General features: G+C 37.1%; 1 protein-coding gene across 9 annotated transcripts in view; it reads right to left on the bottom strand.

The window, feature by feature from the left end:
• Window positions 1-15901, bottom strand: part of HERC1 (HECT and RLD domain containing E3 ubiquitin protein ligase family member 1) — a 175920-nt gene that overhangs the window by 48773 nt on the left and 111246 nt on the right. For 5 of the 9 annotated variants that reach the window (XM_072962271.1, XM_031679494.2, XM_072962274.1 and 2 more), the window contains 7 exons: window positions 14006-14182; window positions 10596-10835; window positions 10147-10230; window positions 7814-8334; window positions 5242-6017; window positions 3320-3518; window positions 518-678 (listed from right to left, as the gene is read on the bottom strand). In XM_072962271.1, the coding sequence (XP_072818372.1) occupies window positions 518-678; window positions 3320-3518; window positions 5242-6017; window positions 7814-8334; window positions 10147-10230; window positions 10596-10835; window positions 14006-14182 (2158 nt within the window). The remainder of the gene's footprint in view (window positions 1-517; window positions 679-3319; window positions 3519-5241; window positions 6018-7813; window positions 8335-10146; window positions 10231-10595; window positions 10836-14005; window positions 14183-15901) is intronic. The other 4 variants (XM_072962276.1, XM_031679502.2, XM_072962273.1 and 1 more) reach the window with 3 other exon arrangements.

The raw sequence follows: 15901 nt of genomic DNA, 5'->3' as shown, positions 1-15901 counted from the left end.
ACAAGTTTCAATAAATTTAAAACAATTCAAATTATACAAAATGTGTTCTTGGATGACAATGAAATTAAATTAGAAATAACAATAGAAAGATATCTGGAAAATCCCCTAATATTTGGAAATGAAATAATATACTTCTAAATAACCCATATGACAAAGAAGGTATCAGTGGTAAGTTAGAAAGTACTATAAACTGAATGAAAATGAAAACAAAGCATTTCAAAATGTATGGATTGCAGCAAAATCAGTGCTTAGACGGAAACCTATAGTATTCAAAGTGCCTATATTAGAAAAGAAGGTCTAATACAACAGATATACAATACATATTTCTCTCCCAAATAGCCATAACTCAATCTACAGCTTCAAAATAGAGAAGACAGGTCAGTTTGATGGGACAGATCCCCCTTAATTAAAATCATTTTTACCTTCAGTGAAGACAAAACACAATGCCCACATAATAAAGTCCCACACACATGGAATGCCAAGGTCTGAGTGTCACAGTGCATAATAGCACACACACCTGTGCGGTTAGCTGGCCTTGCTGACTGGGAATCAGGAGAAGTTAAGCTTTGCCTCCTTCCTACTTCATCAGAAGGAGAGGTTGGTAGCGATGATATTGGAGGAGTCTGTGCACGACGTGTAGGAAGTACAGTGGTAGTTGGGTAACTAGAGAACATTTGCCTTTAAGAAAACAACAATGGTTAGAAAGTAACATATACATCACAATCTTCTTATAGAAGAATATGCGATCAGGAAAATGATACGAGTTAGCTGTAGTGTAACTGAAGAGAGGGGAGAGAGACTCCACAGTTTAAAAAATCATTATCTCAGATGAGAAAGGCCCACCTGAGTCCTGGTGAGAGACTTCTGGGGTTTTTTGGGCTAGAGCAAATCTTTACCCTAAATGGAAAGAACACTGATGGGGAGTTCCTTGTAGGAATCCTAAAACCATGGATCACCTATATATGCTTTGAGACACTCTTCAGATGATTTTTTTTTTTTCTGGAAGCCCAGCAACTACCCTAAAAATTCAATTTATTGTTGAACAGACCTATGGTGCCAACAGGTCACGTGTGGCTAGAAGGTGATAATCGGCAGAATTATACAGACTCCAGGTACTATGGACCTGTTCCATATGGACTAATAAGAGGCCATATCTTCTTTAAGATTTGGCCTCTAAGTGATTTTGGATTTCTACGAGACAGTCCTAATGGCCACAGATTTTCTGATGATTAGCAAGCACTTATTCTTTTGATTTGATTGTTGTCTTCTGTTCAAGTGAATTTATTACTGTCACTGAAACTATGTACTTACTAATAAACTATTTGCTATTCAGAAAAAAAATCATTATCTCATAGGATGTTTTTACTATAAAAATAACAATACTTTTTCATTTGTTCAGTAAAATGAAAGCCACGTAGCAGGTGAGAGAATACAGTAATTTACAAAATAGATTTTAAAAAAATCCCTGCCCTCATGGAGCTTTCATTCTACTACTATACAAAGATGACAGGGGTATTTTGGTAGGCATATAGTAGTTAGAGAATAAAGAAGATTTTTAAAGATAGATAACCTAAGGTTACTTCAGATATAAATTCACTAGCTAGCCATGAAATTATTCACATGGATTCAAAGTAATAGTCTACAGGTAAGTATGGAAAGTACAGATAACTGCCCAGTCACCCAGCACAAACGAAAAACAGCATATGAACGGTATGTGAGCTGTGTAGTGGGGAAAACGTACAGGAGAAGCAGCCCCTTTCCCGCTGAGAAGGCAGGCATTAGCTAAAGAATAATGTCCAGGAAGATCCTCACTGACTGATTGCTCTTTAGATTTATCCAACAGAAGTAATAACAACTTTTAAGCATCAGAAAAGCACTTTGACTCAAGTAACTGTGATATGATGGTATTCACATAGGGGGCAGCTGTTCCCTGATTTTTCTCATATTAAATGATGCTGAGCCAAGCAAAGACAACTGTAGCTCTAATACAGTCCCAGCCAACAGCCAAGAAATGAAGTCTAAGAAGAAACGAGGAGTCACAGTTCTGGTGAACGTGTCTGGGAGCAAAAGAGCATTATTTTACCACTGAATCCCACGCCTACACCATGAAGCTTGAAAGGCAACAAAGAGTCACAGTGCTACTGATGCTCCGTGGATGCCGTGAACTCTGTACTTGTCAGGACTAAAAACCATACTGGATATCCTATCATTCCTCTCTTCCTCCTTTCTTGAACAGAAGCACCTCCTGGAACCGTGTTACTTAAGTCAGAGAGCTAAGAGGCAGGAGATGTGCAGGGCTCCGCGCCGGTCGCTACTAGGATTAGTGCTCCTTCTGTCCAAGACCAGAGCAGTAATTATTAAGGTGTGAGCTGAAGACCACTACGTCAGAATCACTGGGGAGACTCACATCAAATGCAAACCAGATGCCATACCAGACCTACTGAATGACAGCTGCTGGGGGACACAGCCCCAGAGCTTTAAAAAGCCTGGCAGGTGGCTCTTGTGCACATCTCAAATTTAGAATCATTACATAACAGCCACTCTCTTCTCCCCTCTAGGATGTCAGTGTACACACTGGGAATAATAATGACCTGTCAATTAAGGGAAGCGGGGAAAGAAATAAGAAAAAAAGGACACTAACCATTTTGTTTCCCATTATTTCATTTAAGCCCTAGTTAAGAGATCTCACAAAACAGTCCCTGCCTAAAGCTTTTCACCTAAAGATCTTCATTTTGTGTACACATCTGACAAGCTGAAGCAAAAAGAAACTTAAGCATTATTTTGAATTTACAAACCTACTAAAATAGGGTTGGCTGAAGAAGCATCATAAGACATGCTCTTTCATTTGAAAAGTAGACTTGTTTGATCTTACAGCAAGAATAAAAGTATAGTCAAAGAATTATGTTTAAAAGGGAAATAATCTGAGAGGAGAAGATTATTTTCATGGAGGAAGCTCTTTCTGGAGGCTCTAATATTCAAAATACAAATATTTACCATTTGAAGAAAAAAATATTAAAAGCCTAGACCCTCCCTTCCCCCCTACAAAATCATAAGGAGACAGCGTGCTACAGTACTTAATTGTCAGTGGCACTGTTGATTAGATCTGGGACCACCGCTGACTGTGAGACTTTGGGCAAGTTATTACACTTCTGAGGGCCATTTCCAACTTCAGTAAAATGAGTTTGACTCTATGACCTTTTAGGTTCCCTCTAGCTCTAGAACACCTTGACTCAGTTGGGCACATTCTTCACAAGAGAACAATCGTGTGTTCAGAACCACAGGCATCAATATGGCAGACATTGAAGGTCAACTTCCCTACCTCAGAAGACTAAGTGGCATCACTCCTGGGGACTCAGATGCAGGCACTGTTTCTGTGTCAGTGACTGGAGTGGTGGCAGTTGTGGTGTCCTCCAGTGAGCTGCTCATAAAGGAAGTTGTGCTCGAGGCAGATGGGCTAGTGGTAACAGGCGTCTGTGCCTGCTGGGCTTGGTCACTTTCTTCAGCTTGCTGATCAATCTCTATAAACCAAGGTCAAAGTTAAGAAAGTAGTAAGAATTTTTTTCAAAAGTGACATGGGAATGGAAAAATTTTACCTTTTAATTAAAGTTTCTAAACATAGTTAATAAGTATCAATTTCTGTGAAAGATTTACAGAAAAAATGATCTTACATATATACACCCTTGTATTCACTATTGTACTTGTTTTTGTAGACTCTACAGACAGTAACGTAACAAGCCCCTGTAACTACTAATTTCTTATTTTAGAGTTTTCTTAAAATAAAAAAGTCTCACTTGCAAGATTTAACCAGAGATTCTCTAAAGACATCTAATCTAATTAAAACTGTGTTTCCTTAGCACTTAGTCTTGAAACAAGCAAAGATGAAGTTATGTAAATACAAGAATAAAAACGAAACAAAAACTCCATGCTCCAAAAAGGACAACACCTCACAAAACGAACTACTCCTAAGAGTTAAAAAAAAATTAAAGTATTCATAATTTCCCTTATCTGATAAGGGAACCAAAAATAAACATAATCATAATGATAGTTTCTACAAAGACAGCTAATTCTGTCGGTTGGCGAAATGATCATATACCTTTCATGATCTTAACACTCCTCTCTCTGCCTATTTACTATCTAAGCTAAGAATAAGCTAAGAATGGAAGAAGGGGAGTAAGGGAAAAGGAAAAAGAAGGAGGGAAGTAAGAAAAAAGGAGTGGAAGCACATGAAGGCAAGTGGCTTTGTTTTGTTCACTAATGACTCCCCAAAATCTAGAAGAGTAGCTGGCACATTGTAGGTTCAATAAACATCTACCGAATGAGTCACTTTTATCTCAGAATTCATATTATCCTCAAAGGTAAGGATAAAAGACAAAACAAGCTTTTTTACATACAATATAGAATCTACAAAAGGAATAATTTAAAATGTCCTTTAAAATGTTTCTGAGAAGTTATCAGAATAATATATATCTTGAATTACATCAATAAATACTTGAGTGCCTTTTGTGGCATGAGTCAAATTTCAGTTTTACAAAATGTAATAATTATTAAGTTCTAACACTTGCATAGGTTTAAAATAGAAAACTACAGGTGCAGGTATATCTCAGAGATACTGCGGGTTTTGACCCAGACACTGCAACAAAGCAAATATTGCAATAAAGTGACTTTTTGATTTCCTAGGGCATATAAAAGTTATATTTACACTATACTGTAGTCTATTAAGTGTGCAATAGCATTGTATCTAAAAAAGCAATGTACATACCTTAATTAAAAGTACTTTATTGCTGAAGAATGTTAACCATTATCTGAGCTTTCAGCAAGTCACAGCAGCAACATCAAAAATCACTGACCATAGATCACCATTAGAAATACAATAATGATGGAAAAGTTTGAAATATTGTGGGAATTACCAAAATGTAACAGAGACCCAAAGTGAGCAAATGCTGTTGAAAAAATGGCACCAAAAGACTTGCTTAACCCAAGATTGCCACAAGCCTTCGATTTGTAAAAAAAAAACACACTATTTATGAAGCGCCATAAGATAAGGTATGCCTGTACACAGATGATTATTAATATAAATAAGCAGAAAGGAACTGTTTGCTTTGCAAAGGAAAAATAATGCGAAAACCCTTTGGCCAAAAAAAAAAAATCTGAATAAATCACTTACAGAATGCATCACTTCTGAAAATTATAAAAAAATTTCAATAGCACAGAGCAAAAATTTTAAAAAATCAGATAACATACCTTGCTTAATTTTGCCTCCAAACTGGTCTTCCAAAAGCCCATGGACCACTAATTTATAGATCATGGCTTGAGCTCGTTCCAGATCAGCTAATCCTAATGCTCTCTTTATGGGCGACCGCATGACTGCCCGCTTCACCATGTGGCGCATCAAGAACTGCAGGGCTGCGCGCATCTCTACGTCTTCATGAACAACTGGAGAGCTCGCACAGTCTGAGTTGTGGCCATTTTCAGCCAGAACTTTTGGTATCAGCAACAGTTCAGCATATTTACTACAGCCAAGAAGAGCACTAAGGGATTTCATAGCACCGAGGTAGAGATAGGACAGCTGGACTGCCCTGATTTCTGACTGGGCGATGTCATGGTTTTTGGACATGTGTTCATGGTTTTTTCTTTTTCCTTCCATTATTTGATGTTGGGGTTCCACACCTGGCATTGTTGGATCTAAAGAAAATGAAGCTATTTCGTTTTCTGATTTGGAGCTTGTGGTACCCTGATTTTTGACATCGTCAGATGTTAAGCCTGTTCGTGTATCTAAAGCAGAATCACTCTCAGTTTTCTGCTCAACATCCCCTCTCTCCTCAGATTCATGTCGGTGTTTCTTTTCATGTCGCTTGGTGCTCTGTTTGCCCATGTCTTCATGAATGCCAGTCAGATATGTGAGGTCCAGCAACACAGAAGCCGTCAGGCCTCGAAATCGTGCCACGTCAAAAGGAAGCGGTTCACAGGGTTCCAGATTATACAACGGAGTATCACTAGGCGACCAAAAAGTTGGGAAGCTTTAATAAAGATCAGAATGACACAGGAAGAAGCAAGTGAGGGATAGACAGGAGGAAGGTACAGAAAATAATGTAGACAAAATAAGATGTATCATGTACACAGTACTGAGAATAATTTACAAAAACTAAAGAAGCCATTACAAATGGAAAAATGAATCTAATATGAGAAAATGGGGAGATATGATGATAAAAGCAAAAGCAATGAGATGTTCATGTGCTTTCAAATAAGAATATTCGTTATTATATAATGTAAGTCAGGAATTAGCAAAATTTCTGTACAGAGCCAAATAGTAAATATTTTAGGCCTAGCAGGCCATATGGTCTCTGCCATACTATGAATGCAGCCACTGATATGTCTGAACAAATGCGTGTGGCTATGCAACTTTATTTACAAAAACAGCAGCGGGAACAGATACAGTTTGCCAATCCCTGATGTAAGCTATTTGGAAAGGTGGTGTAATAAATTTGGTTTATTATATGGTTTATGGCCATTTACAACCTATTCTAGAGAAGACTTTGTTTCATTCAAAAAATTAGTTTGTAGTTTTCAATGAATGCTTCTAATTTATAGTTTAAGCAAAAATATGATCACCTATTTCCTGATATTTGGCAAGAATTTCTGGAAGTTTAAAGATGTAATAATTAAACAAACTGGAATAGAAAGCTTTAGCAAGTATCCAAAGTATGATGGCATATGTTTGTTGTATTAACCTAAATCTTGGTTCTAATTTAATCTTTCCAATCTTATTTTCCCTTTGTGTCATTTTTCTTATTTGTTTTAATTTACTTATTTTGCTGTCTTGTATGCATCTTAATAAGGCATCATAAATTCTGAAACAAGTCAAAGAATAAAACAAAAGGTAGATACTTTCACAAGTAAAATTTTCATTGCTTTCTTAGCTTGGAGTTGGGGAAGGCAGAGTCCATTAACTCCTGAAATTGTGTGTAAACTTCATCTGTGTGTACTTTCCAGCTGAGAGGGTTCATAGCTATCATTAGATTCTAAAACAGTACTGCCTCCAAAAAATACTTAAGAACCAGCGTTTTTTTTTTGTATTGTCCCATGTCATATTAACAAAGGAATCACTTTAGGGAGTATAATGAAACTACATAATATCATCAATAAATCCGTATTTTCAAATGATACAGTTATGTAGTCATTAGATAAGTGACTCTCTATCAATTGAGATACCTGACATAGTTCCTTTTAAATATATGGAATTTCTATTTCACACAAACCCTATCTGATTGAAAATACATCTTCAAGCTTTTAAGCGCAGTCTGTGCCAAATACATGTAATTTTCATATCTATCCAAAATGTTGCACACTGAGTGAATAGAAATATATACTTTTTTTAAAAGCAAGAATATTTCAAATCATAGATAATCCAAAAACCTACTTATAGTCACTCAAATGTTCCCACTCTATTTTCAAAGCCCTCCTACACAAAATGTAACTGATGGATCTTCTGTCTGGCTTCTTGCTATCCCACTGGACAACGGAAATGATTAAAAAGCAAGGAAGCCAAATGGAAAACAGAAAGAGGGATCTCAGTTAAACCTGAACTAGTGAGCTTACCATTTCGTCACAAAACAAAACAAAAAAATCACATATTTTACAAACCACTAGTATTCCAAGGAACACAGTTTGGAAGATATTTCTTTATGAAATCATACCAGTATGAGAAAGATTAACTAAAACAGTTAATTGGCAGTTCACCTAAAATATAAAATTATTCACTGTCCATAAGCAATGGCCCATTTCACCATTAAATACTCATTTGCTAAAATCATACCTGATGGTAATTTCTGCTTCATCCCACTGGACCTTGGCAGATGTGCTGCCCTCTTTGACCACTCCCAGCAGTGTGGCATGGCGCCCAGTTTGCTTGTGAACACACCGACCTCCAACTCTAAGACCAGCATCAACGCCGCCTATCACTGCCAGCACAGGCCACACTTCTATGCAAAGGGTCCTCAGCTGCGGCTCTGAGAGGTCTGCGAGGCCGTGTCTATTATGTTTACCTTTCTCCTCCTCTTTGCTCTCCTTCTCCTCTCTGACCTCACTTTCCTCTCGGCTTTGAACCGAGCGGCTTTTCTTTAGCTTCTGACCTGACTCTTTAATACACATCTTAATTTTGTGCAGCCTTTCCATCATTTTTTTGTTAATGCAGTAAGTCCAACGGTCTGTTCGATGAAGGATACGAATCAGCTGAATAGTGGCCTCTGCCAGCACTGCTGCGACTGGACTACAAATAGGGTCTCCTGGAAGTAAGTCTCGTGGTGTGCCACGCATCTGCATATCACAAATTTTCACCTATAAAAGAGAAGAGGGTGGCAAGTGTGTGATTATTAATAGTTCTCCTAAACTATTAATCCTACAAATGATAAAACTATGAATTGAAGTTCATGTAATCCCATGCTGAACTAATATTTGGTCTTCTGATACATGTGTATTATACCATTGGCCCCCAATAAGGAGTGAACAAATACTACAGATCTACTGAAGTTAGTAGCAGTATGGTCCTCTGAAATAAGCTACCTGTCATTTAAACTTCCTGCAGCCTTTGTATAGGAGTGCTATTGCGGCCACCCAAATGACAGACAGAAACCAAGGTGTGTGTGATTGACCTAATTTAGTGAAAAAAAGAAAAAAGAAAAAAAGAAAAGAAAAAGAAAAAAAAAGAGTCTTGAGGATCTATTTTCTCTAATCCTCCACTCTCCAGGATAATAATGAGTCCCAGGACCACCTTATATTGCTCAAGGGGCTCAAAGATAAAATCATAAAGCTACATAATTGTGTGTTCTGTCTGGACACACATTTCATATAACATATAGAGGTTAATGAAGAGCAAGACTTGGGTTCAAATCTTTATGTAACCTCGGGAAATTATTTAATCTCACTAAATCTCAGCCTTTTCATTTGAAAAAAAACTGGCACTAATAATAGTATGCCTCTTATTATTTTAAAGATTAAATTAGACTAGGCACATAAAGTGCTTATCAGTACAGTGCCAGACAGTAAATGTTCAAAAAATGTTAACTATTATTAATGTTTTTCAATCAGAGAGATTCTGAAACTTAAAAGAAAAGGCTTCAGAGTAGAACAGATGGACTGATACAGAATCTAAGCTTAAATGAATTCCTTCAAAGTTCACAGACGTCAGGGAGCAACAAGCCATCACTCTTAACTAGAACATTCCAGAACCCATTTGGGGCTGCAAGAGTATCATCAAGGAAAGGCATGTTAACACAGTCATTTTACTTTATCTCCACTTCAGTTTTGTTGACTACCTGTTAAAGGAACAGTTCCCCTCTCTCACGAATGGCTAGCTTGAACGCATACCTCCTTGAAAATTTAAAAAGTATATAACAGCACAGAATAAATGGTAACTTTCACAGTTATTAGGACTTACCAAGTCTAGAACTTCCATTGTAGAAATATTACATACGAGACAGCTTGAAAACTTTTCTGCTAAAAAATAACTAGAAATTCTGGAGACCAGACCTAGGCTCCACTACATCCTCAAGTTAAAGGACGGGGTAGGAAACAAATCCACCCCCCAGTACAGGGAGATCACAAAGAGGTTTGTCTCTGCCTGTGTTTAAGATGAGGGGGAAAAAAAGTTTTTAGTGTGAGGGTATCTCTTTAATACTGTCCCCCTGAAGATTTAGGGTTCAAATTTACACCATCTACAAGGTCTGAGAACCCCTTCAGCTGAAAGAATGAAAGGCAGCTTCTCTATCATAACTGGAACTTCCAGTATTCACCTAACGCTATCTGATTACAGTTAAGATTATTTCTAGATTTCTCTTAAATATGCATAACTGCCAATGAACCAGATTATCTCTAAACTATTTCCTGTAATTCCTGTAATCGCACATACATTTGAAAGTTGACTCACTATATTCAAGTTACCAGAATATCAAATACTGCCTTAATAAAGAGTAAAGGCAATTTCTAAAAGTAACTTAACCTATTTATAGAAGAGTAAATTACCTAAGCAGGTAGTTTTAATGGTAGAAATAGCTTTATTATATTTGTAAACTCTATCTGATGCTAACCAATGTTAGTAAAAAATAACAAATATCCTTTATGCTTAATTATAAAGGTATGAGGTTTCATTACCTTTTCCCCTGGGTTGCTACTATAGAACATTACACACGGGTACAACTCGGCTGCATCCACATCTTCAAAAGCTAATTTAGGTTCCTACAGTATGGCAGAGGTGATGGAAAAAAAGGAAATAAAAATATTTTAAAAAATCAGTAATATCCAATCATATTAAGATTCCAAGCTGTTCTTAGAACGAAAGTTACTACAGCTAAATCTCAATTAACCCTGCTAACCTAGGAAATTCTGCATATAATAAATGATCTTAACATGTTCCTCAATTTCAACAATCTTACTGGGATTTTACTATCTTTCTGTTGTTTGGTGCTGAAAATACTGTAAGAACCAAAAGTTATTAGAGAAAAAGCAGAGAAAAATCTATAAACTGAACAACTAGCACTTGAATAACAGAGCTAAGGATAAACAAAAACAAGGAAACAAGCAACATTTCTGAGTTTCAGTACCTCTCCATTTTTCCCGAAGGAAATGGTCCTGGCTTCCATGTCTAGCACACAGGTAATGAAGTCTCCTTGAGTAAAGCTGGACAACGTCAGAGTCTGCTCTCCGTTGTGATAGAGGTTACCACTGTAGGCCCGGTAGAGCCACATATCCGAGGTGGTGCGGTGGTTAAAGTCATGCACTGGCCAACGAGAGACTCCAACACACGTGCCTTCATTACCTCTATTTTCCTTCACAATGTAAAACTAAAATGAAAGTGGTAATGTTCACCAATATTCGAAAACCCATTTAGATACCATTAACTGTATAAACCAATAATGGGGAATATGTTTATAAATAATATTTATGCATTATGAGAATATGACAAACTTATTTTCAGCTTAAGTAAAAATAACAAAGTAATTTCATCATTTTGTAAAATTTGTAAAACAAATGTAATCTTTACCTTATAGAACATTTAGAATAACCTTTGAGTATTTATTTAAAATAAATAATTTTAGCAGAGAAAGACAATACTATATGGTATCAATTATATATATATATGGAATCTAAAAAAAATGATACAAATGAAATTCTTTACAAAACAGAAACAGACTCACAGACACAGAAAACAAACTTAATATAGTTTCTGGTGCTATACAGTAGGTCCTTATTCACCTATTTTAAATAAAGTAGTATGTATCTGTTAATCCCAAATTCCTAATTTATCCCCCCACCCTTCCCCTTTGGTAACCATTAAGTTTGTTTTCTATGCCTGTGAGTCTGTTTTGTAAATAAGTTCATTTGCATCATATTTTTAGATTCCACATATATGTGTTTCTTTCTGGCTTACTTTTCATCCATGTTGCTGCAAATGGCATTATTTCATTCTTTTTTATGGCTGAATGATATTCCTGTGTGTGTGTGTGTGTGTGTGTGTGTGTGTGTGTCTTCTTTATTCAGTTAATTTAAAAAGCTAGTAGTTGCCAGTGAGTTCTTATAAAATCAGATGTCTAACCCTTAGAAGCTGATGATTTTCCAGCCTGAAGTATAAATTTTTGAGTGGGTAAATCTGGCCTCTAAGACTGAGAAGGCAAAAAGGAAAGCCTTGCTCATCACTTAAAACACAGCTATCTGGTCCTATACCATCCAGGCTTTATTGCTGCCAAAAAATTTGCTAGCTTTTTAGAATCCTGAGTTCACAAATTCTAACTGGATCTGATTTTAAGCTAAAACCTGATACTGTCTGCAATGAGCTGTTTCAATCCAGCATGAGCAGTGTTCAACTAAAAGCAGGCATCAGCCCAACAAAAATCAAACATGAGGACTGTTGTGGATTTAGTCTGCCAGGCCATAAACTGAAAATATCATGGATTCTAGCTGGACTGTCCAGGTCTATAACATATATGTCCCTGGGAAAGGGCCTGCTCTTTTGAAGGAACAATCTAATTTGAGCTGCTGATTGGCTTTACATTTCTGACACAGAAACTAATTACATTCCTAACTTGTGATTCCAATCGAAAGCTGCAAGTTGGAGGAGGGCATACGACAGGGAGCAAGACCCCTCTGTCCACTCTCATAATAGACTGGACTCTTGCTCTCTTCTTAGGGATGTCCCACTGCTATTGACTTACTATGTTCAGCCTTTTGGGCTAGCTGTAGTTTGCAACAGGAGACTGATGGCTTGATTCTACATCTCCGATACACATGCTCTCGATACACATGCAGTTTATTAGAGGAAGCTCTCCCCCGAAATAGACTGATCTTTTCTAAGCTGCTCACTGGATAAATGAATACCATAAAAGAAGTAGAAGGTTTTAGAATTAGGGAGAAAAATTAAAAACCCAGGCCCTGGGGAAGTACGGAAGAGCAGGGAAGGCATATATGACCACTGTTTTTCAGAACTGTTCGTCCTCCTAAGGGGCTGAAAAAAAAAATCCATGCTGTGTCTTGAAGACTGTTTTGAGCACTTTAAATCCAAACTGACTTCGGAGTCTCCCATTACATCTAACAGGTTATAAGAAGCAGAAGGTAACCCCAATCCTGGAATTTCTACACAACACCTCCAGATGTCATTCATACTCTTGAGGCAGATAAACTGATGTCACAGTCAAACAAAATCATTTAACAAACTGCCCTTCAGAGGAATTCCCTCTAAATCCAAGGACTCAACTAAATTATTCAGACTGCAAAGGGAACAGAAGGACGGAGGCCCCGTGGTGGAAGGTGACATTGAGGTCTTGTTAACTTACTCTGCCTAACTACTATACATTCTGATTAGGGCTATCTTAACAATAATGAACTCTTCATTTCCTACGCCATCTGGGATTGTATTTTTTGTGTATGCACCCTATCCTGAGCTCTGGACTGGCCAGAGTTGTGCTGTGTTAAAATGATGCCTAAGCCAGTTTTTGAAAGTTAATACATAAACTTAAGGACAAAGCCACACTTTTTAAGATAGGACTTTATGTACTGTAGGGCACAGGGAACTACATTCAATTTCTTGTAATGGGCTGTAATGGAAAAGATCTGAAAAAATATATACATGTATATATATGCATAACTGAATCTCTTTGCTATACATCTTAAACTAACACTGTAAACTGACTAAACTTCAATAAAAAAATAAGAATTTTTTTAAAAAAATAGAACTTTATGGTTAATGAGATTTGTTTTAACTGGCTAAGTCTCAAACCCCTAAAAGGCATAACTGAAGTTAATACTAGAAGTTGGTCTCATCCTGCTGCCTGGAGTCTTTCTAGATAATAATAGTAATTTTATTATAAAAACACTGTGGCCAAGGGCCAAGGAGATGGACCGAGCGAAAAAAAGAAGTAACATAGCAGAGACTGCTATCTTTAGAAAGACCTGCTTGTAATGTTGGTCCTTGGCTGGCACCTGGGAACTAGGCTGGTAAACAGTCCTCTACGCTGATAAAAAGTTTCCCTACTGATAAGGGTGGCTTATTGTGCCTAGACTGTACAACCATATGGTTTACGCTAAACATCTGTTTTCCTTCTGGGAAACTAAAATTTTAGTATGTGCCAGACAGAGGGTATGTGACTAGCACCCAATAAAAATCTTGGGAACTCAGTCTCTAATGTGCTTTCTCAGGAAGAAACATCATACACATATTACTGCATTTCCATTGCTGGGTGTGCACTGTGTGACCTCTCATAAGAGGGATGATCATGATTTTAAAAATAATGTAACCATAAATATAAAAAAATTTTGAGACCATTTTAGAATTATCAGAGCTAACAAAAATAATATAGGGTTCCTGTATATCCTTCATTCACTTTCCATTTGTGTTAACATCTTACATAGTAATAGAACATTTACATATGATGATTTTTTAAGTCTTTCCATATATGTTTTATAAGAATCTAGCAGGAAACGACTAACAGACAAAATGCGTACTTGGAATTCTACACACCTTCCACTGATAGCACCCAGAAGTTACTCCAGTTGATGCCAATCCATATCCTTTTCCTCCACTGCCATGAGTTAAAATCTGTCCATTCTCCACTATGCAACACTGAGCTTTCTCTGGGTCAAAGGATACTTCTTGTATAGGAAGATTCTCATCTTCTTCCTCCAATTCTCCTTGCTTCTACCATAAAGGAAAATGGGTCAGTATTTTGGAGTAACTCAGATCTTAGTTAATACACAGTCTAAGACTCCGTGGTTTGATTCCACAAATGTTTAGTAAGTGTCTACTATGTACCAGTTACTGTGCAGGCAATGGGAACACAATCATAAATATAGTATAGTCCCTGCTCATAAAGAGCTTATAGTCCAGTTAGGGGACAGAGAGATAAATAAATAACACCAGTATTGTAGTGAGAGAATAACAGAAGTTACATGACAGATATAGCAGATACATAAAAGTGTAAGTGTCTAACCATGCTTGGGAAGCATATGGTAAGGGTTCAAAAAAGGATGACTTTTGAGCTGAATCCTGAATGATGAGAAGGCGTTAAGCAGTTGATCAAAGAAGAGAAAAAAATTTAAAGCAGTATGTACAGCATGTGCCAAGGCATGGAGGTGAAACAGACTTCAGTGATTTAGAGTAACTGCAAGCAGCATGGGATATCTAAAGGATGAGACTGGCAGATAAGAAGCTAGAAAGAGAAGATGGAACAAAATCATAGAAGGTCTTGAGTACCATTTTAAGTCAGAACTTTATAGACAATAGGGAGTGCCTACACAGAATGATTTTATATAGAGGATTTCTGATCAGATCTGTGTTTTGTAAACATTGTTTGACTAGGAGTGTACAGGATGAAAGAGAGAGAACAATCAGGAGATTACTGCAAGAGTTCAGGTAAGAAATACCAAAGACTTAAACTTACTCATTTACTGAATACTTATTAAGCATGTACGAGATACCAGGCACTATACTAGGACCTACATATTTAGCAGTATACTAGATAAGGTCTCTGCTCTCAAAGAAGGTGGGGACAGAAAATAAATAAGAAAATATCAGGTAATAAGTGCTCTGCTAAAATTAAAACAGGTGATATAACAAAGAATGTGTGGTAACTAATTCTAGATTGAGGGTCAGGAAAGGACTCAGAAGAAGTGATAATTAATTCGAGATCTTAAAAATAAGAAGTTGACTTCTGAGAAACGTATCTGAGGGCAGTATTCTAGGCAGAAAGAATAGTCAGTGCAAAGCCCAGTGGAAGCAACATACTTAGTGTGTTCAAGAAACAGGAAGAAGGCAAGTTAACCACAGCATAGTAAGCAAAAGGGAGAGAACAAGGAGTTCTAGAATTTATCCCAGGAATGACAAGAAACCACTGGTGGATTTTAGGCAGAGGACCAACATGCTGTGATTTACAATGTTAAAAGATTACAGTGGATCCTGTGTAGAGAATGGACTACAGGAAGTTAACAGTGAGAGCAGGAAGACCAGTTAGGAGGCAATTGCCTAGTCTAGGTCAGACATGATAGTGGCTGAGAAATTCGGAGGTGGGAAAATTCACATTATGCTTTACGGAGGAGGCAACAGGACTTGGAATATGAATAGAGGAAATGGGGTGTGTGTGTGTGTGATAAAAAGGAGGAACCAAGGATGCCTCTTCCATTTTTTGATTGAGTCACTTAATAGGAAGATGGGAAAGCCTGAGAAGAAGCAGGATATGACAGAACTACGGATGCTATTAAGTATGAGATGGCTATTATTCAAATGGTAAGGCAAACAGAAGATGTGTATATAAGTCTGGAATTCAGGGTAAATGTCAGAAATGGAGTTAAAAATTTGGTTATCAATAGCATATGGATCTGAATAAGGTTTTGCTGGCTATAGGAAATGGAATAAGGGTGA

Source organism: Vicugna pacos, chromosome 6 (assembly GCF_048564905.1).
Source record: "Vicugna pacos chromosome 6, VicPac4, whole genome shotgun sequence".
NCBI lineage: Eukaryota > Metazoa > Chordata > Mammalia > Artiodactyla > Camelidae > Vicugna > Vicugna pacos.
Note: the sequence above shows the minus strand (reverse complement) of the source record. Positions and strands in the feature narration are given on the sequence as shown.